Raw genomic sequence first — 25,871 nt, forward strand, 5'->3', positions numbered from 1 at the left:
GCACCAGGATTTATTTCACGTGGAGCAGTTTGGATGGAGTTAAGAGCGGTGAAAGATCCGCGAATTTAGGATGACTTCAGGCGCATCACGCGCGACGACACCAGGTGAGACTTCACGAACAAATCCAGACAGCTGTATTACACAAGCCAGACAAGATAAACGACTGTATTTGTTGATATTTTAAAACACAGAAATGCTGCTTATAAAGTTTAAGCACAAAACGAAGTCGTGAAGTCAGGACGAAAGTAGAAAGCTATCACGTCGTGATAGATTGATTGACAGGTTCAGCGATGTGACGTGTTCCATCTAAAATAAGCAACATCTAAACAACATTTTGCTATTTTTATATGTTGTTCTTTGCAGCCTCTGTAGGCTCGTATTAATTGGGAGAATACAAGAACATAAATACAAAATTTGGAAATGGTGAGAAAACTGTGAAAAGTTGCATGACCTATGATATACAGTTTCCCTTATATATTTATATATATATTTTTTTTTTTACCTTAATGCTCATTATCAACCACAATGGTGCAGAGATGGTGGGTCACTTTGGGTTAGGTGATGAGACATTGGACAACTCTTTAGTTCTTATTCATATTTCTTATTGTACACTTTCAAGTATAGTATGTTGACAGTTTTCTGCAGTGAAACAGCAGTGCTGTTTTGTTTTGCACAGACAGACAAATAGTTTTTTTGGAAAAGACATACCGATAAATCAATGTATGGGGTCTCTTGGTATGAGACAGGTGTGACGGAAATACAGACTATTTGGTTTTTAGCTATGAATGGAATTTGATGGCATATTTGTCTTGGCTCTCAGTACAGCAGAGAATGACAGGAAATTACAAAAAAATACATAAAATACAACTATATAAAAATTATATATTTTTTTTTTTCTTCAGTTTTTCTATCAACTGATTGTGAAGAAAGAAATAGATGGCTGGAGATTAACAGCACATTTAAAGGTTGTCCAACCTGCTTGCATTCCAGAAACCACAATAACACACTGTATTAATTTGACTGATTTGGCCAACAGCCTTCTCAATCTGATTTGTTTTTACGTCTAGATTTCCAAAATAAAACAATGATATATACTAAACCTGTAGGTAACCACTCTCTAATTCAACATGAACATAACACTTGATGGAGGAAGTGTACTGTGGTTTTCAAAATACTTGTTTGCATTCCTTTTCCTAGAATTCTTGACAACAAGTTACAGCATTGATACTGATAAATCTACAAACCTTCCCTTTGTTCGTCTAAACAAAGGGATATATGAGTAGGCCTATAGCAAATTCATTTTAGTGTCTATGCAAATAAAGTACACTAAAATGTAATAAAACATTTCCATGACATTAAGGAATATGAGTACCTAAGAAAGCTAAAAAAATATTTAGACTGAAGCATTACCAGACAAATTTCCTTACAAATATATTCAACACAGAAAATTCCATGACTTCTCCAGGCCTAGGAATCACTATTTTACAACAGACTGATATTTCCAGACTTTCCATGACTGTGAGGCACCTGCTAAGTTAAAAGGGTTTGCAAGTTAGTGCCTTTGGTCATCATAAATCAGCATAACAACACCTCTGAATCCTGATACTTGTGAACAGCAATGAATGGAATTAAAGATATGTTACAACATCCCTCGCCACAAAATTAAAAAAAAAAAAAAAAAACTGAGGCAAAAACAGATAACCATTAAGTTTTCCCAACAGCTCCTAATGCATAGATTTTGCCCATAGATATCAATTAAGTTCTCAAACACTAGATAAATTTGCAGTATAAATAATTCAACAGCAGAAGAATGTAGATAGATAGATAGATAGATAGATATTATACTATTTAGCTTGTACTTCTCTTTGTTGTTCAGTTTCATTGTTCCAATGCAAATTACCTCACCTGTGGGCCTTTTATACATCCTGAGATTCTAATTGGAGTGTGAACACTAGAGCTGATTATTGTTTTCATGTTGAGAAATGTGTTATAATTGAGCTCAGGTTGTGATGCTGTTAACACAATTACAGAATGCAAGTGTTTGCTAAATGATCAGATGGTACAACCTCTTATCCTCTGCCTTTTTGAGCTGATTTCTGTATACGGTACAATATAATGACAAAATGTTCAACAAATTGTCAAAACAGATTTACACAATAGCTTAGCAAAATCAGAAAACAGTCTGTTTAGTTGGTGTGTGCCATAACTGCAGCGTTATGTGGGCAAAAATTGTGTTTTACTATTGACAGCCACTCAAAAAAAGCCATGTATTAAGAATAAATGCATATAAATGGCTGTATGCAGCATGGCTATATGCAGCAACAAACCAAAGTGCTAATGCATATCCAGATATATTAGACCCTGTTGGAAATTAAGTTTATTATAGAAAGAGAAAGAAAAGGTAGAGGAAGAGAGCAAGATAGATTGTGTGAGTGGCTGAATGAATAAACAGCCAGACAGATTTGATGAAAGAGACTGCAGTAAGTTGACTGCCACTTTACATTAGACAGAATTACTGCCTCTCGCACAGTTAGTAATGCCTGTCTGCTTTTGTCCAGACAGTAAACCAGGAGCATTTCATCAGAGTTTTATTCAAACATCCCCACATAGCCATTCAATCACTCTCAGTACCAAAGCCATCTCAGTCTGTCTTATTACTGTAAACCATCCGTAGACATTTAACGTTTCCTGTCCTTTCCATCTTTAAATCAAGTTGGGCTTTTATCCCCTTTTATAGAGAGTCACCATGGACTTCTAATGACCTCTAATGACCAGGATCAATATCTGTTCGCGGCTAGCCTTTAAAGAAATATACAAATGTACACTTCCTTATTGTTACCAAAAGCACAATGGGCATTGTTTTTTATTGTAAGTCTTTCTGTCCATACTATTCAAGAGATAGAGTCAAATTATGCGGCTTACCGTGGGTATTTGTTTGTTTGTTTGGTGGAATTAATTATTCACACAATGGCATTAAAAAAGCAAACATACTGGTACTAGAAATGGAACAAAGCAACATAGAATATGCAGAACCTAGGCAAACATATACATGTAATCTTATTTTATTAATCAGGAATTGACTGAATTGTGAAAAGTGGGTATTACATAAGCATTACAAGTTAGTTGGAGAGGAGGGGTTGAAAAAAAGATTTGTGACGTCAGCTGAAAAAGAAATGATTTAAGTTACTATGTAAATTATTATTATTTTGATAAAAAACTCCACGGACAGGTATAAAGCCATAAATGTGCATTCAGAATGTAAACAGGGTCAATTTTAATTTCATGTTGAATGACAAACTGAAAGAGCATTGTAGAAGTAATGACCTTCTCTCAGTTACACCCTGTTATTGTATTGATGAAAACACTTTTTTCTTTTCTTTTTTTGAACAAAAGAGTTCCTTTGTTTTTCTTTGAAGGATGCTTTACAAGCACAGCAAGCACCTGAGTGTACGATACAAGAAGTCTGCACATCACTTGGTCTGGCTCCTCTGTCTTTGGGTTCACCTCTTGCCTCAAGGTTAGTACAGTATACTACTATTTTACCAAACTTTATTTGTTATAAAACACATAGAAAAACAGAAGGACTTGTGCTATTTACACTTTTACATGCCATTTATGGGTGAACAAAACTGAAACATATGACATTAAAAAATTATTATATATCTGTGTGCACTGTTTCTCTTTCAATTTATATATGAGCAAAGTACAGAGTAGAGAGAGCCTGAAAATGAACAAGTCCAGCAATCCTCATAAGACAGCATTTGCTTAATTGCTTGCCAGCACTCCCGTACAAGTCTATAAAAGTCCTTCAAGTAGTAAAACGATTAATAAGAATGGAAGGAGGCTGTAAATTGCAAACAGGAGGGACTGAGTCAGCTGTGTAGAAGAGTCACTCTATGCAGTAGACCAACGCATAACATTTTTAGGGGGAACATTTTTTAATGGCATTATGAAATCTGATCACGTTTTAGATTGAATTTAATAATAAATACTAGTAATACCAGGAGAATTCACACACCCAGAGGGCATCTAGCTGGAGGAGAGCGAGAGACAGAATGGATGAGATAATTCCAGTCCAGTGGCCCGCAGCATGATTGTCCTAGCCTTAATGAATTAATTAGTAATGATCACAGTGAAGATAAAGGGATTCAGAGCATTTCACTTCTCATTCCCCAAGAGAAACCACCATCCCAACACTTACAGAGCAGAGGGGGAAAGTGCCTAACTGTGTTTCAAATGATGCACTATACACTAAATGTATACTACCTTTGAGATGTTTGTTGTCACTTGTCAGTAACATTTTTTTAATGAAATTAGTACTTTTTTCAGCAAAGACCCATTAAACTCATCGACTGTAAAGACACATGCAGAATTGTGAGATGTTAATTTGCAGTGAGATATGAACTCGCAATTGTGAGAAAAAAGTCAGAATTGTGAGATAAAAAAGTTGCAGTTATTTTCTTTTCTTTTTTTTTTATTAGCGTAAATAAAACCAGAATTGTGAGATATAAAGTTAGAATTCAGAGGAAAAAAGTCACAGTTGCGAGATATGAACTCAGAATTGTGAGATGCAAGCTCAAAATTGCAAGCCAAAAACTTTATTTCTTGCAATTCTGAAATTTTTCTCAAAAAAGACAGAATTGTGAAGAAAAAAGTCCAAATTGTCAGATTAAAAAGTCAACAATTACCTTTTTTATTTTTTTATCCCATGGTGGAAACGGCTTCCATTGAAAACAGTTATTTTAAATTATAAGAATATTTCACAATATTCCTGTTTTACTACATTTTTTATCAAATAAATGCAGCCTTAAAGAACAAAAGAGACTTCATTCAAAAACATTAAAAAAATCAAAATTAAAAAAAGCTAAGCTTTTGAATGGTAGTGTATTCTGCAATCCATTGTATTCATTTTAGAATTTTTTTTTTTTTTTCATATAGAATGCTTGACGATTTTTTTATTACACATTTGCTTCCAGTTAAGTTCTCTCCCCTTTCCGCTATGCGGTCAAGCTCAAACAAATGCATCATAAGGGTACCCCGCAGTACACCTCGCTTTACTGCATGAGCACTCTAATTACAATGCTTAAACTATAAAATGGAGTAGAATAGTGCAGAGGCACACTAAATGGGAAGAACCTCCCCAGTTACACTGGAAACCTTAGAAGATAAGCAGGCATTTGAGAGAAAAAGAGAATGAAAGAAAAAAACGCAGCGTTTACGCAGTGATGGATGACAGAGTTGGAGAAGCAACTTTAAAACTAGATTGTCAAGCTATACACTTCTTGTCAAGCTAACCTTTTGAAGCTAACTACAATGAAGCTATTTATATTATTCATAATCATTGTTCAGAGCCATTTTTTAAATACATTTTTACAAAATGCAACTAAAAATAAAATACAGGATTTCGTAGCATTGGTGTTTTAAAGAACAGACAGTGCAGACACCATATTTTATTTTACACAAATGAAAACAAGGCTGTGAGGGATTGATTCAGTTGTGTGTAGATGAAAGAACATTGAAAAAAAAGTCTTAAAAAGTCTCCAGTAGACAAACAACTTATATGTGACCTAGAACATACATCATATTTAAATATGGTGTCTACTAAGATCGGGTAAATGCTGGTTCAGAATTAGCAGCTAGTCATGAGTTTTATTTAGACATAGTCAGGTGTACGTCACACCTTCAGAAGTATTCATGGTATGTTAGACTAGCACACACACATAATATCAGTCAACATTTGGCTGTCAAGTTGTTCCTTTCAGGCCAAATCTGGGCCAGCCTGTTTTATCTGGTTGTGTGCTTGTCAAAGCATCAAACAGAAGCATTATGAAACTGACAACTCATGGGGAAGTGGTAAACTGGGCAGGTCAGAGTGGATTAGAGTTAAAAGTTCATGTGAAGGTGTGCGAGTTTTGTGAAAATTTAACAGAGCAGAATAATTTTTGGTGTCTTGAAAAGACCAAAGGGTACAGTGTCCTTATAAATTTGCAGTCAAAGTTGATAATAGGTTATTGTCTAGTAAATGTCAGTGGCCATACAGACAATCATAGCTTTTGACAGAAGACTTTCTTCTGGGTGATACTAACTTTTTTTTTTTTTTTTTTTTTTATAACTAGGAAAAAGTCTACATGATTTCAAAATTGACCCCATATACTTTCTTAATATATGCTTCGGGTCTTATTGTGAAAGAATTATAGTGCAGTTTCAGGTGTGGCTAAATTTCTGTAAAATTATGCGGGCCAAAAAAGGTCCATTTTTAAATTGTCAGTAATGTAGTGATGTATGAAGTCCCTTTGTAATCAAGCAGCTTTCTGTTGGTCAACAGGGCGAATCTGTGACCAACTCGCTCCGAAATCTGTGCTGGGAAATCATTCAGCCTCAAGCAAAATTCCAGATCGCATGCATTCCTATTGAAAAGAATGGATTTTGCACACAAAATTGTTGAATGACTGTAAATATCACTGCACCTTTATTCCAAATAAATCTTTGGAATTCAGGTGATGTCACCAAGACATCATGAATTCAAGGGGGTTTTTTTTGTTGTTTTTTTTTTGGCTATGGACATTGTTATTTTCTGGGAAATACTGAAAAGGAAATTTTGGCCAACACAATAACAAAATAATTATTTATATGAAAATGATAACTGATATATTGGTTGATATTTTATATTTTGCGAGTCTTTTATTTTATTGTTTTTATAAAACAATTAACAATCTCAGTTAATAAACAATCTTTCTTATCCCATAATAATTTAACAAATGTAGGCCTGATATAAATCATTGAAATAAAGAAATTATACATGCCTTTGGTCAACTTTAAAAAAATTAAATGTAAAATATAACTTTCACAAATATAAAAAAGGCATAAAGAATCTAAATTCCTATTTACATTGAATAAAAAGTATCTGGCCTAAAGAAACATTTAATTTTATTTATATTTAGAAATAAGAAATAATGTGAGGTCATTTCACTATAATTTACTGGTTTGTATATGGGCCATTCTACAGAATTGGTCCAAAGTCAGAGTTGGAAACGTATTGAAAAAAACGTTGTCTTTTTCCAAAAAAATTGTATGTATGCAAAATGTATAATATCCAAGGTACACATTTCTAGTAATTGTGCAGTTAATTCTCATATTGTATTTTCAGAAAGTTTTGGAATATTTGTCCTCTCCCCAAATTTGTCACTACCGAAACACAATAATAATAATTTAATTAGAAGGGTTATATTGACCTATTAAGATTTTGCTTACATCTAGATTGTAAATATATTATTATGGAGGTAAAGCCATAATTACATTTTTAACAATATTTCAAGTGCAATTTATGAGATTTGTTGTATTTTGAATCAAATTTTTCTTTATAAAAGGCAAAAAGTTGATAACACTGATTTCAAGTTAAGGATTCATTAGTTTGAATATACACTGAACCAAAAACTATCATAACATCTTGGTTGATAATTCAGTAAAGTTTCACAATTTACAAAGAAAATATAAAATAAATATTTCTTTTGAACTTCACTTTTTAAGGGAATCAAAAAGATTCTCCAAAAAAGTGTGCTTAATTGCAGAAAAAAGGTGTTCGGTAGAGACGTTCCTTAAAATTACACACAGCTTTTTCAGACTTTTGAGCACATTTACCTCAAAATGATGAGACCTATCTACTCACACCTTGTAGCTATGAGAGAGGGGGACACAGGAATATTTCCCGATCATAAATTTATGGGTTTAGTTCAAATCAGTCTCGGCCAATAGACTAAAACATACACTGGCCCTGTTATATACAGACGTCATTAAAATTTCTTATATAAGGAGAAAAATTGTGAAAAATCTTTTATCTTTCTCTCTCTCCCCAGTGGATGGCTTCTTTATGTCTGATGCTAAGGCTGTCCTGCAAGGGTGTGATGACCACTGGACCTTACAGGAGAAGGAGCGTATGCCTGTGCTCTTTCAAACCACGGTATGCGTGGACGTACAGGTCCTTTCCCCAGGTGAGTGGACAGCATTTAGCTATGTCTCGGCCCCTGCACCCCGCTATGAACTTGCCCTGCAGGGGGATACAAACAACCTGTACGCCTGGCTGTTGGGTGTACGCCACCAGTTCCCTGTCCAGCTGACCACTCATCACTGGTACCACATATGTCTACGGTGGGACGCCCCTCGCAAAAGCTTCAGCCTGACGATAGGTGGCAACTCGGAAGTATACCAGCGGACCGCCATTGCCCGAGCAATCCCTCCTTCAGGGCGTCTTCTGCTGGGTTGCCAACCAAACGAAGCCTCCCCTGGGGCGAAAATGGCCACCGTGGAGCTCTACCTGTTCCGCATATGGGACGATGTTGGAGAGCACAGAGCCTGCGAGGACGGGACGGTGATTGGCTGGGACTCAAGACTTTGGGCCGTCACACGTGCCCAGGCAAGAGTACAAGATTATACATTGCAATGTGGTGAGTATAGAAATTCACAAAAGGGAAGCCTGTTTAACCAGTTGATAAGAGAGGCGGGCTGAAAATAGCAGTGATAATTTGCCTAATGACTGTGTATAATCCAGCGTCAGATCAACTCGGCAAGCCATACACAGCCTGAAGCCCTTTCTCGCTCTGAACTAAAAGTATGCAGAGTACTTTTTTGTAGCGTCTTCAAAGCTATTTAAAGCTTAGAATGTTGCTGACTGAACCAACCAAGTAGACGTCTTGCTTGTAAAGACCAGCATGTGGATTGGTCGGGACATTTTGTGTGTAGTGTCTTCATATACATGCATGATGAAGATGATGCATGTTTTAATGTTGCATGATTTCACTAATTTAACTTCTCAAGAAAACTCACTTTCATGCATGTATTATTTCTAGATAAAATAACGATCCTGTTGGAAAATCCAGCTTTAGCTGGTAGCTGTATTTTGGAACATGGTAGCTGGTTTCTAGCTGGTCTAAGGTGGTCATTAAAGCTGGTTGACTAATCCCCGTATTCCAAAAACTAGTTTGACCACCTTAAGCTAGTATGACCAGCTGGTAACCAGTTTGTTGCTGGTCCATGAAAGCCACCTCCATGTACTTGTAGCTAATGAGAATCTTGAATAATAAATAACCAGGATCAGATAATGAACAAGCTGGACTACCTAACGACTAGCTATGGCCACCAAATTACCAGCTTGGATCACATAAAGACTAGCTAGAACCAGCTAATGATGAACAAGCACCAGCTAATTACCAGCTTGAACCAGTTAATGACCAATTTAGACCACCTAATGACTATAGCTAGGACAGGCTAATGACCATTTTGAACCAGCTAGAAGCCAGTTATCATGTTCCAGCACATAGTTACTGGCTTAATATGGATTTTCCAACAGGGGAGTCAATAGCCTTGCCTGTTCCCTGCATCAGAAGGTAACTATCATCTGACCATCTTTTGTGAAAAATCGTTAACCCTCAAGTGAAATTCCAGATCCCTTTTTAATTGACTGGGTTTTGCATATGAAAATTTGATTAACAACAATAAATGTCGCCGCACCTTTATTCCAAAGAAGTCTTTGTAATGTTTAATCTAAAAGTAATTGCTCAACCTATAATGGTTAAAATAATACATGTCTACAGTTAAAAAAAAGAAAAATCAGTTAAAAGATGCATCCCATATACGTCAGATCAAATCTGGCTTTTCGTTTCTAGACATAAATGAGTTCACTATATAAGACATGCCTTTTCTCCTCCACAGGAAATTATGAAGTCAAATCAATTTCAAATATCCTACAGGATATTTGAAACATTTCAAAACACATCCAGATGGATGAAAACCTGGGATGTCTTGATTGCAATGATCAGATCAGATGTTGATGCAGGGTACAAGAAGGGCAGTAGTAACATTCTTGACTTTCTATCATTTGTGCATGCCAATTCTATTTCTATATTTCATATTTTAGGTCTAGGGCATCTGCGTATGAAACGCAGTGCAGACAGAACTACAGCCCCATCCAGTAAGTGCAGTGCAAGTGTGAATTCACTTCACTGATTATTATTGTAGTGTGGTGGTGGGTAAATGTCTTGGGGAAGTTACGTCCCAAACTATAAGCATTTAAATAAATATTTCCTATAAAAAGGAATCAGAGAGTCAGTTAATTTAAATTAGGGGTTTTCAAACTTCCTGGGGCTTCCCAGCAAGGCACATTTTTGAAGTTTCCTGGTCATGGAGAAATCTAATAATTCAACTGTTTTAAATGAGGGCAAAATGCACTGGAGGGGAGTCTCCAGGTCCAGCAATGGTTTGAAAACCCATGAATTACATAACTGTCAGAAGAAACCAATTCACTATAAAGAAGGATACAAAGACTACAGGACAGTTTATTAGAACACGCTTATTCCTAAGGAACACAAAAGAAGATATTTTACAGAATGTCCAAGCTGCTTTCTCATGACCAGTTACAAAATGGCACATCTGAATGTTCTGAATTGAATGTGCACAAAGATTTGAGAGCTATGACAGGAGTTTCAGCAAATTAATTTCAGTGTTCCCCATAAGCAAAGGTATTATAAAGCTTTAGAAGATTTTGGAAGATTTGGAGTTATTATTTTTGTCCTTTTGGAACTTAACAGTGTGTACATTTCCATCACATTTAAAACAGCTGCTTGGACAATCTAAACAGGGCACAAAGGAGCAGAAATGAACGAAATATCTGAATGAAATATCAAGAAAATTAAATATCTAATAAACCTCTGAACAGAAAGTTTGTAACCAAACCTCCACATTAAATAGTAACAATTTAATATCAGAAGGCATCATTTACTTAGAAATTAGGATAGTTTGCAGGAATCAATACTTCTCATGACAGTGCTTATCTTTAACGTCAATGTCATTTCCACTCCTCTGCGAATGTAGCTCTTCTTTTTGTCCTCGATCTCACGGCATGCTGCACTGAAAAGGCATGCCTGTTCCAGGCACGGTGCATGACGCAAACAGATGTTTTAAATAGCAGATGGGTTAGGTAATCTTGTTGTCTGAAGTTAAATTGGACAGGGTTGCAGAGAAAAATTGATGTAGTTGAGTAGAAATCAGCTGTATCTGCATATCAATAACATCTAAATCAAGAAAGATTACAGTTCTGCAAATAGAAAGGTGTTACCTGTGTAAACTTTGTGTTCTGTTCTTTCACTTAATGAATTAATTGCATAGGTGTGTTTGTGAGAAACCCGATCTATTTTTGATTTTAAGGTTTAAAGGTTAAAGTTTAATATTTTATACACTTACAGCATCCCAAGGTTCAGCCAGCCCCCGAGAGTTTGTCTCGACATCTAGTAAGTGTTCCATCTCTACTTCACCACAGCAACATATAGATATAGATATAGATATAGATATAGATATAGATATACAAATAAATGTAAAGCATTGTACTTTCTGTCTATTTGCAGTTTACATTTTTTTATGGAATTTGTTTAGTGTTGTGTTGAATGACAATTTGTCTCTTCCTCCCTCTCTTCCCTCCCTTTCTAAGGTCCACTCCAATTGATTTTGACTTCAATAATTACCGGTTCACTGAAATCCACCACCCAAGGTCAGTAACAGATGTAAGATGCTGTGGAATATAAAAAGCTGGAGTAGAAAGTTCCAGATCACCTTCAGTCAGTGAGCCATTTACTTTGTGTAGTACTGGTGTTGAATGGGTCAACATAGTTGACTAGTTGACTTTGAGCAGTAATGCTTTAAAGGAGATGAATCTAGAAACTGATTCCTGTTCCTGTCCACAGGACAGAACCTTCAATCTTTGAATCAGGTCTTAAACACAGTCTCTGCTTCAACCACACAAGCCAGAACCACATCAAATCCTGCAGGACTCTCTACAACAAATTCTAAACCTTCAGTGACTCTCAGTGCACCAACACAAATTCCCCTCACATCAACTACCACATCAAACACTATTACACCTGCTATTCAAGCTGGTTCAGCTGTTAATAACATAACTACTATGTCAAACGCTAGTGGATTAAACACGTCACCTCCAACTCCAGCCTCATCTATGTCTTACATAACCACTCAAACTAGCCAGAGCACGTCAATATCTGCCCAGTCACTTTCAAGCAATCACACTAGCCATCCAGTCGGTACTTTTGAAACAACAGTCAATCATACGACAGAAAGATCTTCCACTGCACCAACTGTGCAGGTTACTCAAGTAACCAATCAGACAGCGGTTCTACGAACAATGACGTCCAATGTATTATTCACAGGTATGGCTGTTATCACTGTGTTCTGATTATGTCTTTTTTCTTCTTTCTTGGAAAAAGACAGATGGCTTCTATTTCGGTGATAATTACAGGATATTAAATTAAATTCCTTACCTTCATTCTCTCATTCTGCCACATATTACATAATTTATACATTATAAAATGAATCCTAATGGTTCAATGCTTTGATGTGTCTTTTCATTTGTTTCAGAGCCATTTGCAGTACAGTGTAACTTTTCCCAGTCCTGCGCTAATGAATGTAAGAAAGAAAACATTTTTAGACAAAGCCTATTTTATTCTTAGAAGACATTAGATTAAAAGTGGTGATTCCTGGGGATGTGTAATAATATCTCTCTTCTTACGTCACAGCATCATACTACTGGATGCTTGTGGAGGTGAAAGGCTCTAATATGACGGAGGGAGAGATTCAAATTTGGGTAAGAGCATTTTTATTTAAAAAAATGAATAAATACCAGTTTTCCTAATAATAATAATAAATTAGTTTTGTATTTAATAATTATTTTATAAACTAGAAGAGAGTATTGTATAAAATAAAGGGTTTTTCATTTTGAAATTCTAAAATGCCTGATGCTTCCCCCCTCTATAATCAGTTTTCAGATCTTTTTCATAAAAGCACCTGCTCTGCTGGAGTTTCAACAACAGGAATCAAACCTACATCATGTCAAACTGACATAGTCTTTGTGGTAGGTATCATTTGTTAAAAAAAGAGAACAGGGCAGGGCTGAACTTTGATGTTGTCCAACACTGCATCATTGTAAAATGTCTTTTTCAATAATATAGACTGCAGAGGTTAGATGTGAAGCCAAGCAGAACATCCAGTAAGTCAACCCTAACTCTATAAGCCACACAACAATTATGATCTCATTGAAATTCAATATCAAGTAACGCTACTACTGCCCCCATTCTTACAGAAGGACAAATTGCACTGTGCTACTACAGCTGAGCCAACCTGTGAATACATGCATCCTCCGAAGGCTGGTGCAAAACGGGACTATAAACCCATCGATCCAAATCCAGCTTCTGGGAGCTGTAGAAAGAGTGGGTGAGTGAGACAAGCACATAATTCTGTCATAATTTACTCACCCATTTGTTATTCCAAACGTGAAAGTGAATGCAGACTGGGTCTGTTAGGCTTCAAAATGACAAAAAGCACCTTAAAAGCACAATAAAAGTGATCCAATTGATCATATAACAATAATAGACAGCCGTTTCTAAGATAATGCATGATTAATTGTTTGTTTTTGAAGTCTCACTGAATGGCATTTGTTTACAGGCAAAGGACTGTGTCCAGATCACAATATTACGCCCCCTGGAGGGGGTTTTGTGCACTGCACATCTCCAATGTCTTATGATGATGTCTGCAAGACCCAGGGACCTGTGAATGTCACATGGTAGAATATGCTACTGACTTGCCACACTCTTAAATTAGTTCTGGCATTTTTAGTGTTTATGTGCGATTGTATTATTGATTTCATTTTTCTCTCTTTCTTGCATTAGTTCTTATAAGGAGAATGGTTTCATTCCTAAAGACTTGGTTGCTAATCAATCCTGCAACGGTGCGTGTTATTACTCTTTGGACTTACAGTATTATCTGGTCATCATTTTCTGACTAATACCAGTCAGACTAATATCATATTCAAAAATGAAATTTTGGTTGTTGTTTTTTATTAGTTGAGAACCAACAATATTGTGAGTGTCACGTGTCTACCAACAATGGTGAGTGGAACATAATTATTCTATGAAAGAGTAGGTACAAGAATGTGTCATGGACCAATTAGACTCCAAGTTCTCTCTCCTACCTCTCCTTTAGAGACATATTATGCTGTTCATCTAAATATTGCAAGCCCAGATGTGAATTTCACCTACGTTCAGAACATGGTGAGTTTTTAGAGAAAAAGTTTTTGCGAACAGGTAAAATGCCTATAGTAAGTGTTTTACCAAATCATTGCTGTCTAAAGATTTGCAAGTTACCTTACCTCAATGAATGACAAAATATGATTATTGTTTTATTAGTTCTATTGTTTCATTCAATAGGTTGTACAATTGAGCACTCCTTGCAACGAATCCAGAATGCAAGGGTATGTCTGCAATTCCTGTAAAAAAAAAACATATATACAAAATTTTGGGGTCAGTAATTTTTTTAAAGCGAAATTTATACTTTCATCCATCAAGGACACATTAGAAGTATGACAGTACTGACAGTAAAGATGTTTATAATTTGTTTAAAACATTTTTATTGCAAATAAATGCTGTTCTTTTGAACTGTTTATCCACCAAGGAATCCTGAGAAATTGTATCACGATTTCGGGGGGAGAAAAAAAAGTGTTCTAAAAAACAAAATATTGTGTGTGTGTGTGTGTGTGTGTGTGTGTATATATCATGTTTCATGTTTCATGTTCATAGGTCTCTGTGTAATTCTTTTACTGAAGTATCCCAGTTGTATCAGGTAAACATCCATTTGTTTTCCATCTTCAGTAAAATAATCTTGTTACAAGTGGGTCAAATCTTGTTTTCTGTATCTGCTCTAAAAGGTTGTGATTTATGATTTGCAGGGAATGCACTTAGAATGTTTTGGTGAAGGAACGAGGCAAGTTGTACTATCATGTGTGTTTGTGTGTCTATGTGTATTTACAGACAGCTTAACCTGTCTGTCATTCCTCAGGCTCTACACATGTATGTTAACTCTGCAGCTGTCAAAACAGCTGGATGTGTGTACTGTTAGTACTGCTATTGCCATTCTTTGGAAGGACAGTACCAACATTAGTTTTGATGGACCCCTCAGTCAAATTGGTGAGTGTTGAACTGTATGTACTGGTATTCCCCAATTATAGCTAAGCTTATCCAAGTGGTGTAAACAGTAAAAATGCAATTTTTTTCCCTATCTCTCTACTATACAGCCATATGTCGTTTGCCCACTGATTCGGAAACCATTCCTTTAAACTCAACATTCACTTGGATGTCTGTAAATTTCAGTTCCAGCCACATTGATGACATCAAAGACCATTTGAAATGGTAAATCTTGTATTCAGTTCATATTAGACACTGTGCATACTTCACATTTGTGTCAAATTTCAATTATTCAAATTTCAGTTAATATATTTCCATGTCTCTGGCTATATTTACACTGAAAATCAACATTTCTGGATATCAGATTCAAACCAAATTTTATTTTTTATTAAACATTCAAACCACATTCCAACCTGAATTATTAATGATTAAACATCAGTCCTAAAGAACAATTTTGAAAAGCAAATCAGAACTGTTGGTAGTGTAAACGTAACCATTTAATGTGGTTTTGCCAAGTAGGGCATGTGTCCTGACAAACATTCGTGTTAGTCCTGAAACAACATTCTTGTTAACCAATCAGATATTACTGTATAATCAGGCTTAGGACTGGATTTATGTTTTGAACAACATTCTTATCAACCTATCATTTCCTCATTTTAGCAGTATATAATGGTTAGGATTGTTTGTTTGACAAGAATGTTGTTTCAGGACTAACAAAAGCCTTTGCCAAACAAACATTCCAATCTTGCTCTTTGTTTTCCAGTGCACAGGGTCAGACATTCGCTGTTATTTTAAATGAGAGCTGTGAAGTCTCACCTTCCGAGTCCTACACAACTGAAGTTGTCCCTCCAAGAACAAGTTCTGAGAGCAGTGCTACATTCCCAACAGTCACACCATCCACACCATTAGTCACAAACACTTCTAATACACCACTCAATACAACAAGTCTAATATTCAATACATCCATCAACAGTACAGGCAATCAAACAAACACTGTGTCAAATTATACAGCAAGTCTGCCACTTAATTCAACACGTGATATAGTACCACCGGTCAATATAGCAAGTACACCACACTATATAACAAACTCAGTGGTCAGTACAACACATAAAACATCCAGTGTAACACCTCAACTGAGCAATACAGCAGTTACAACACACTATACAACAACCTCACCTGTCAGTACAACAGGTAAATCAAACAATATACCAGCATCATTGGTCAGTACAACAACGACGACACACAATATAACAACCCCAGCAGTCAGCACAACGGGTACAACACACAATATAACTTCACCTGTCAATACAACAGGTACATCAAACAATATACCAGCATCATTGGTCAGTACAGCAAATATGACACCCAATATAACAACCTCACCTGTCAGTACAACAGGTACATCAAACAATATACCAGAATCATCGGTCAGTACAACAAATATAACACCCAATATAACAACCTCACCTGTCGGTACAACAGGTACATCAAACAATATACCAGAATCATCGGTCAGTACAACAAATATAACACCCAATATAACAACCTCACCTGTCGGTACAACAGGTACATCAAACAATATACCAGAATCATCGGTCAGTACAACAAATATAACACCCAATATAACAACCTCACCTGTCGGTACAACAGGTACATCAAACAATATACCAGAATCATCGGTCAGTACAACAAATATAACACCCAATATAACAACCTCACCTGTCGGTACAACAGGTACATCAAACAATATACCAGCATCACTGGTCAGTACAACAAATAAGACACCCAATATAACAACCTCACCAGTCAGCACAACAACTACGACACACGATATAATAACCCCAACAGTCGGCGCAACAAGTACAACATACAATGTAACAACCCCACCAGTCAGTTCAACAAATACGGCACATGATATATTAACAACAACAGTCGGTGCAACAAGTACACCATACAATATAGCAACCTCACAAGTCAAAACAAGACTCAATATAACCTCAGTGGTCAGTACAACTCACACAACACTCAATGAAACAACCCCACTGGTCAATACAATAGATACAACACACAATATAATGACTTCAGTGGTCACTACAACACATACAACACTTGATGTAACAGCCCAGCCGGTCAATACAGCAGATACAACAGAAAAAATAACAACCTCAGTGGTCAGTACAACACATACAACACTCAATGTAACAACTCAACCAGTCGATACAACAGACAAAATAACAACCTCAATGGTCAGTACAAAACATACAACACTCAATGTAGTACCACACAATATAACAACCTCACATGTCAGCACAACAGCTACATCAAACAATATAGAAAACTCACCAGTCAAAACAACAGGTACAGAATCGACACTCAATATAACAACTTCAAATGCCCATACAACAGGTACGCCACACAATTTAGCAATCAGTACAGCAGGTATATCAAACAATAAAACAACCTCACCAGTCAGCACAACAGACACAACACATAATATAACAACCTCACCAGTCAGCACAACAGGTACCTCAAACAATATACCAACATCACCAGTCAGTACAACAAATATGACACACAATATAATAATCCCACCAGTCAGCGCAACAGGTGCAACACACAATACAACAACCTCACCAGTCAGCACAACAGATACAACACACAATATAACAACCTCATCAGTCAGCACAACAGGTACCTCAAACAATATACCAACATCACCAATCAGTACAACAAATTTGACACACAATATAATAATCCCACCAGTCAGCGCAACAGGTACACCATACAATACAACAACCTCACCAGTCAGTACAACAGAAACGACACTCAATTTAACAACCTCACTGATCCATACAACAGATACAACACTCAATGAAGCAAGCCCACTGGTCAGTACAGCAGGGACACCACACAATACAACAACCACAATGGTCAGTACAACAGATACAGCACACAGTATAACACCCTCACTGGTCCATACAATAGATCCAACACACAATATAACAGCCAAAATAACAGAAACCACATTCGATATAACAAATTCACCGGCCAGTACAAGAGATACGACACTCGATGTAACAGCCTCACTGGTCCATACAATAAGTACACCACATAATATAACAACCTCACCAGTCAAAACAACAGAAACAACAATCAACACAACAACTACACCACATAATGTACCACCATTACCGATCAGTGCAACAAATACAACACCTAAAATAACAACCGCATCAGTTAGCACAACAGGCACACCCATTATAACAACCTCATTGGTCAGTACAACAGATATAGCACTCAATGTAACAACCCCACCAGTCAATACAACAGTTACAGTACAAAACTTGACATATTCACCAGTCAATACAACAGTCATACCACTCAACCTAACTGTCACAAGACTCAGTTCAACAACCCCTATAGTCAGTACAACAGCCACATCAATTGACACAGCTGCTGCAACAGTCACAACACTTGATAAAACTTCAACAACTCTCAACACATTAATCACGCCACTTAATACAACAGGTATGCCACTCATTTCAACAGCCATACCACCTTCTGAGGTGGAAACAACAACACCACCCAATACAACAGCACAGATAAGTGAAACTCTTACTACAACAGTTAGACCATTAAATGCAACAGTTGCACCTCACTTTACTACTGCCATGCCACTCATCTCAACTGCACTACATCATACAACAGTCACACCATTCAATACAACAGTGAAAGTTCCAAACTCAACTTTCACATCCGAAAGTCTGGAAAATGCGGCACAATCTAACGCAAGTAGTTCTCAAATCTCTGGCGCAGTGTCCACCACAACCTTTCTGCCAAATGCAACACTGTTTAACTTGACAGCACCATTACACCTAAATGAAACAACACCCCCATTAAACACTACACAACACACCACCACATTCACAACACATTTAAACATTACTGGGCAAGACAATACAACAATATTTAACACTACATTATTCACTCACAATGTAACAACTCTCATAGAAAATAGGACAGATTTAACAATACCTAATGTGACAGAGGTTAACGGAACACTTAAAATTACTACGAACCACAAAAACACAACAAATGTGAGCTCTTCTGTCTTAAATACCACAACACAATACCCACATGTTACACAATATAACACAACCACTCTATTTGAAAATGCAACACACTCAAATAATACAAGCCTAGCCCACACTACAGAATCACCAAGTAACGTAAATGAATCAAATACAACTCAACCTCTTAACAGTACATCTGAATTCAATACAACAGCCATTCCTTATTACACAACACAGCTTCTGAATGATTCTAGAGTGGAGGAGACCACAGATGCTGAAACTGATACCACTACAGATACACCTGAATTCAATACTACAATGTATTCACTTAACTTCACAACTTTTAATACAACTGATGTCACTTATTCCAACACAACAGACTCCCTGTTCAATACAACTCAATCAAATACAACAGCCTTTACAATCAACATAACCTTGTTTAACACAACAGATGCGCCACTGAATGAAACCAATTTCAATGGGACTGATGTCAATCGTAGCATCAACTCAACAGAGACCTCCAATAACACATTGGAACTGAATACAACTGTAAGCCCTACAGTTAATACAACACAGTTTGACATCACAAATACAACACAGATGCATACAACAACCTTTCCAACAACAGAAAATATTACCAGTGGGCCAACCAACTCCACTTTAGAGCCTGTCACAACAGTTAATCTTCTTAACACAACACAGTCAAATAGCACAATAGAAAATGCCTTTACTGAAAATATAATCACTAACACAACTACAACAATCAATCTAATTAACATTCCAAACAACATACCAACAAATACGACCATTGTTATTAGCATTGTCACAAATAGCAGTACAGCTCCCACAACTGCTCCATCAGTGATACAGCCAAGCTCTCCTCAGAACAGCTCCACTTCCACAACAGAAGCTCCAATTATTGTTCCAACTCCAACGACTAGCAAAAGCAACTCAACAACAGTCACTACGAGGCCTGCCGTTCCAGCTGTGCCAACAACACTAGCCACTACCATGGCAACTACTACAGGTTTGACTATATTTCTTGACTCAACATTCCAAAACTGACTCTAGTTTCTTGACTCAAAATTCCAAATATAAATGATTTTCTAGGAACATGCATCCACAACAGTAAAAATTACTAAAACTGTACACTTAAAATGGATAGTTCACTCAGAAATAATAATTTATGTGACCTCAAGTTGTTCCAACCCTTTTCCTTCAGTGGAACACAGAAAATTATACTTTGAACAAACGTCTCAATGTTTTTTCTTTGATCATATCATGAAAATCTATGGGGTCCAAACAACATTAAATGACATTAAATAATCAATCTGTTTGCATTTTATACAAAAATCAAAGTAAATTATATTTATTTATAGCAAAAGTTCTGAGAATGGCTTTAGTTTGCAGATGCCACTTGCTAATTTGTATCCAATGCAGTGAAGTTTAGTATATTAAAAATGTTTTTGGTGCGAGTGTATATTTATGCCATATCTACAATAGCTGTTCATTTATTTTTGTTCATTTTTCAGAAGCAACAACTAAAAGCCCAGATGCAGTGGCTAGCGATCTTCTGAACCAAACACAGAATTTGGCATCTTTAAACTCAACTGAGGTCAGTCAGCTGGTCAACCAGTTAGAAAATCTTATCTCCGCACCCAATATTAGTCTGGATCTAGGCCGAATAGTGCTGTCCGTCATCAACAACTTTCTAAACAGCTCTGCAGATACTGTGGCTGCCTCCTCAAACCGGTGAGACACGTGCAACGCAAGCATTCAATGTCTGAAACTGTCAAACTTGAAATATTGAATGCAAATCATGTATTGTGCTTTGTAGATTAATCAAAGCTGTGGATAATTTGGGTATGAAGCTTGTGATTCGGGACCAGACTGAAAACATCGTATTTGATTCACTCGCTTTGACTGTGACCAAAGTTGATGGGACCAACTTTGGGAAAACATCATTCACAATTGCAGATCCCTTAAACCCACAGGTAATAAATAACAACTGAAGTCCAAGCAATTCATTAACATTTTGGATGCTTTTGGAAGTCACACTCAAAATTTGGTGTTTATATTTCTGGTTATACAGGTCACAAAAGGACTTCAAAGACAAGTCAGGGCAGTGGAAAGTTCCTCCCCCTTGGCCAAAATAACACTACCTGCATCTCTGACAGAGAACCTCTCTCCAGAAGAAAAGAAGATGGCCTCTAGAGTCCAGTTCACCTTCTTTCAGAAAAGCACATTTTTTCGGGTAAAACTGGGTTGATTGGAGTTTCATATAGAACACTGTATCATATCGAACACATCGGCACAGAGCATTGTTTGTAAATAACATTTACAGAAAACCAATTGCCCTCCGATTAAATAAAAAAGTTTACAGAAAAATTTTAATTCTGTTATTAATTATTCACTTTCATGTCATGCTGTCTTTTCCAATTACCATGTATTTAAGCTATAAATGCAAAAGCACCATAACAGACACCCTATCCTGACTAGATAACATTTTCAGAAATAAAGTTAGCAGATTTGAATCTGCTCATCAGTTGATTCTTTGATTTTGCATCTATCTACAGGATAAAACCCTGAGTCCAGAGAAGCTGAACAGCCACATACTAGGCTCTAGTGTGGCTAACCTGTCAATCAAAAACCTGAGGGAGAATGTTACATTTACTCTGAGGAATAAACAGCCCGTTGCGGTGTGTGTGCAATGCATACATATTTGCTGTACATTATATCTCAATGCCAGCTGAAACCTGCCTGATCTATCTCTTCCTTAACTCCTTTCCCACAGGGGAACTATGTAGCTTCCTGTGTTTTCTGGGACTTTGACCAAAACGGTGCGATTACACACCTCCAAGAATTCCTGAGAAACTGTGAAATATGTGATCTGTCTGATTTCTTAATTAATGTCTTTTAATTCCTATGTGTTTTGGATTTTCTAGGAGGTTTAGGAGGCTGGAATGGCAACGGCTGCTCTGTCAAAAACAGCAGCACCGAGAACGAAACTGTCTGCAGCTGCAATCACCTGACAAGCTTTGCTGTACTACTGGTATGTATGTCAGTGTGGGGGGGTTTTTCACAGAAATGCCCACATCTTTTATCTAATTAACATTTCACATCATGTCTAATTAACATTTACAAGTCAGAAAGACTCTTGGTTTTTAAATGCTAAAATACAAACAGAAATACACTGAGCATAGAGAGTGATGACTGCCTCAACAATGGATTTTTATTTGGCATGCCAATATTTAAAAACATTACATTTACGTACACATTTTTTTTTATCTTTACTTACTCTTTAAACATTTTTATAACTGTCAGAAATACACATACATATACTGTATGTTATATTTCAAAGGTTTGAGTTCCATAAATAAAGTAGTCTCTTATGCTCACCCAGACTGCCTTTATTTGATCAAAACTACCGTAAAACCAGATATTGTGAAATATTATTACTATTTAAATAACTGTTTTTTAAATTTTTAATATAGGTAATTTATTCATGTGATGGCACAGCTGAATTTTCAGCATCATTACTCCAGTCTTCAGTGTCACATGATCCTTCAGAAATCATTCTAAAATGCTGATTTGGTGCTCAAGACACATTTATTATTATTATCAATGTTGAAAACAATGTTGGAAATTAGATTTTTTTTTTTCAGGATTGTTTGAATAGAAAGGTTAGAAAGAACAGAGCTTATTTGAAATAAAAATCTTTTGCATTACTAAGGTCAATGTTGATTTATTCTTGGTGAAAAAAAACATTTTTCTTTCAGAAAAATATCTTACTAACCCTAAAATAACAATTTACATAAATAAATAAATAAACGGTAATCATTTATACAAAAATGTATTTAAATCAACTGGCCATCCTTATTTTTGAGCCCTGAGTTAGCTATGCATTACACATTTCTGGGATTGTTCTATAATGTTTTCATTAATCATTTTGCAACTTGTTTTGTCTTCAAAGGACGTTAGCCGGCAAGGCATATCTGACTCTTTGCATGCCATCATCCTTACCTTCATCACTTATATCGGATGTGGGGTGTCCGCCATCTTCCTCTCGGTTACTCTGATCACCTACCTCGCGTTTGAGTGAGTAATATCCTCCCTCTCAGAGTTTATAAGCCCTAAAATTTGATTAATCACGATTGACCCCTTTAAAAACCTCTTATAAAATGTGACAAAATTATTCTCAACTGTAAACTGAAATGAATTCCCAAAGAACCTTTATATACACATTTCTTCTGTTTCATTTCAGAAAACTCCGCCGGGACATCCCTTCAAAGATCTTGATCCATTTGAGTTTCGGCCTGCTCTTGCTGAACCTGGTCTTCTTGTTGGACTCGTGGCTGGCGCTGTACAAAGATGCTGTAGGCCTGTGCATTTCCGCAGCCTTCTTCCTGCACTACTTCCTATTGGTCTCCTTCACCTGGATGGGACTGGAGGCTCTGCATATGTACCTGGCCATCGTCAAAGTCTTCAACAACTTCATGTCTCGATACATGCTAAAATTTTCCCTGGCAGGCTGGGGTGAGTTCAGCTGTTAAATTAGCTGTGTGGTTTGTGGCTGTAGATGACTGCTGATTTAATTTCGTAATGTCTGTTATTGCAGGAATCCCTTTGGTTGTCGTCATTATTGTGATTGCGGTAAACAAAGATAACTATGGCCTCGTAAGCTATGGGAAGTTTTCTGACGGAACTACAGATGAATTGTAAGTATTCACCTCATCATTTAAAGGGGTCATGAACTGCCCTTTTTGATCTTCTTCTGTGGAGGCAGTACTATTACATCATAAAGTGGCACATTCCACAACCTGTCGTTTTGGCTGACTGCATTCAATATAAGCTGTTTTTAGACTAATGAGAAAGTTTTGGGTTCTGAAACTTACAGGATGTTTTTATAGTACAATGACCTCTTACAGTATATGTCAAAAGATCGAGGGAATTTTGGTTTCTCAGTTCATGGCCGCTTTAAAGGCATCAGACTTCATTATGTCATCGCTCCTAATGTTTCTATATTTCTCTCTTCTAGTTGTTGGCTAAACAATAACATAGCGTTCTATGTCGCTGTTGTGGCGTACTTCTGCGTCATATTTGTGTTGAACCTGGCCATGTTTGTGGTGGTGATGATCCATCTGAGACGAATCAAGCGCAGAAACCCTCACAATAATCAGTACCGCAGCGGCTTGCATGACCTTCGTAGCATCGCGGGACTTACTTTCCTGCTCGGGCTTACATGGGGCTTCGCCTTCTTCGCCTGGAGACCGGTCAATTTGGCCTTTACGTACCTGTTTGCCATCTTTAATTCCCTACAGGGTAAGAAACAATGTTATGTATTTTGTTTTATGCAAAAAGTAAAAAAAAAAAAAAATTTCAATGTAATAATTCAACTACCTTGATCGCTTGATTTAAAAAAGGGTCTTTTTTTCTTGTTCTCATTCTCTCTCAGGCTTTTTTATTTTTGTTTTCCACTGCGCTCTGAAGGAAAATGTCCGTAAACAGTGGAGAATGTACCTCTGTTGTGGCAGTTTACGATTGGCTGAAAATTCAGGTACCGCCACATTATTAACCAATACAAATAGCTGCATGTTACCTTTAATAGATATTTTATAGGCGTCTCCTCTCAATCTCGCAAATGTTTTATCCACAGAGTGGAGTCGGACAGCCACACAGAGCAACCACACTAAAAAGACTTCGATCACGACGGCAGATTCAGGGACCCTCAGTGTACCGCGAAGCTCAGTGAGCAGCGATGACTCAGTGCCGTCCCAAGGCATCGGTCAGTTCTGATGAAAAAAAAAATATACAAATGCATTTTATACAAGTCAAGAATGTTCTTAACTCTGTAATTTCACATTAAAGGCTCACCGGTGGATGACAGTGTGATCATGTCAGGGGAAGCAAATGACGACGTGATCTTCAATGAGATGAACAGTCAAATCCGTTCACGACTCAGATCTGAATAGTTTTTAGAAGAGGATAATAAACGCAGACAGGAAAATAGGTGAAGAAACAGACCATTTAATATTATGTTTCTATCAGGCCTGAAAAAAAAATGTATTACCAAGATGAGAATCTAATGACTCAGCTCGAAATGTCTTTTCTCATCCGTTTGTCTGAATCAATGTTACATGCAGTAAAGCTTTCAGCATTTAGCTTTATAGCCAGACATTTTGTTATTTGTTATTGAACTGGGCTGCTCACAGCTGAGTAATAAATAGCAAGAGCATGTACCTATGGGAGTCAATGTGTAAAAATATCTCTATGTACTGAGGAGTGAGGTATATTATGCTTTTGGGGTTTTAAACTCCTATATATTTTCAGCAAACAGTATTAAACACCTCTTCTGCAATAAATAAATAAATAAATCTCAGATGATGCAAGTGCATCAAATGGTACTTAATAAAGGTTTTATAATTGATGAAGGACTACATTTAAAATGAAGGAAAAAATTCTGTCTTAAAAACCATATATATCTGTCAGACGTGTTGTAGAAAGACTGAGATATGTTCTGTTTTCCATATAGTTGTTTATTTTTTTTCACATTTTATAGTCCCTCTCAGTTTTGTAGTTCTTACATAAAGAGGAAAAATGTAATTAATATGCTAATGTATCTAAAAATTTGTTACATGTAATCTAATTTGCTTTCTGTATACTGTGTAAAACAGCATTTGTCTGAAATTATTTTTGAGTAGTATAAGGGTTCTGTGTAGCCAAAAAAGTCATATGATTTATCATGTTACAATTATGTAGTTTTATGAATTTATGATAATTTCAC

At 36.5% G+C, this 25,871-nt stretch overlaps 1 protein-coding gene across 1 annotated transcript; it reads left to right on the forward strand.

Annotated features, from left to right (window-relative positions):
* adgrg2a (adhesion G protein-coupled receptor G2a) lies at positions 1-25,573 on the forward strand. Its single transcript, XM_016464239.1, has 35 exons — positions 1-104; positions 3,417-3,517; positions 7,854-8,441; positions 9,911-9,964; positions 11,235-11,279; positions 11,477-11,536; positions 11,730-12,209; positions 12,418-12,465; positions 12,576-12,643; positions 12,818-12,910; positions 13,008-13,045; positions 13,139-13,269; positions 13,501-13,618; positions 13,725-13,783; positions 13,899-13,943; positions 14,038-14,105; positions 14,262-14,305; positions 14,631-14,673; positions 14,780-14,814; positions 14,890-15,017; positions 15,125-15,239; positions 15,778-20,114; positions 20,620-20,839; positions 20,925-21,081; positions 21,180-21,341; positions 21,664-21,786; positions 21,882-21,927; positions 22,033-22,139; positions 23,061-23,185; positions 23,352-23,623; positions 23,706-23,805; positions 24,126-24,409; positions 24,543-24,644; positions 24,744-24,872; positions 24,956-25,573. Exons 2-35 carry the CDS (start codon positions 3,418-3,420, stop codon positions 25,057-25,059), a joined length of 8,628 nt encoding a protein of 2,875 aa, XP_016319725.1. The 5' UTR covers positions 1-104; position 3,417; the 3' UTR covers positions 25,060-25,573.
* Positions 25,574-25,871: the final 298 nt, after the last annotated feature.

Source organism: Sinocyclocheilus anshuiensis, unplaced genomic scaffold (assembly GCF_001515605.1).
Source record: "Sinocyclocheilus anshuiensis isolate Anshui unplaced genomic scaffold, SAMN03320099.WGS_v1.1 scaffold1568, whole genome shotgun sequence".
Taxonomy (NCBI): domain Eukaryota; kingdom Metazoa; phylum Chordata; class Actinopteri; order Cypriniformes; family Cyprinidae; genus Sinocyclocheilus; species Sinocyclocheilus anshuiensis.

What these genes read in the sequence shown, in the direction of transcription:
- adgrg2a (XM_016464239.1), top strand. Translation starts at nt 3,418, where the DNA reads ATGCTTTACAAGCACAGCAAGCACCTGAGTGTACGATACAAGAAGTCT. An exon ending in CAGAACTACAGCCCCATCCA is followed by an intron (nt 9,965 to 11,234) that starts GTAAGTGCAGTG and finishes ATACACTTACAG; the next exon opens with CATCCCAAGGTTCAGCCAGC. An exon ending in GGAATAAACAGCCCGTTGCG is followed by an intron (nt 21,787 to 21,881) that starts GTGTGTGTGCAA and finishes CCTTTCCCACAG; the next exon opens with GGGAACTATGTAGCTTCCTG.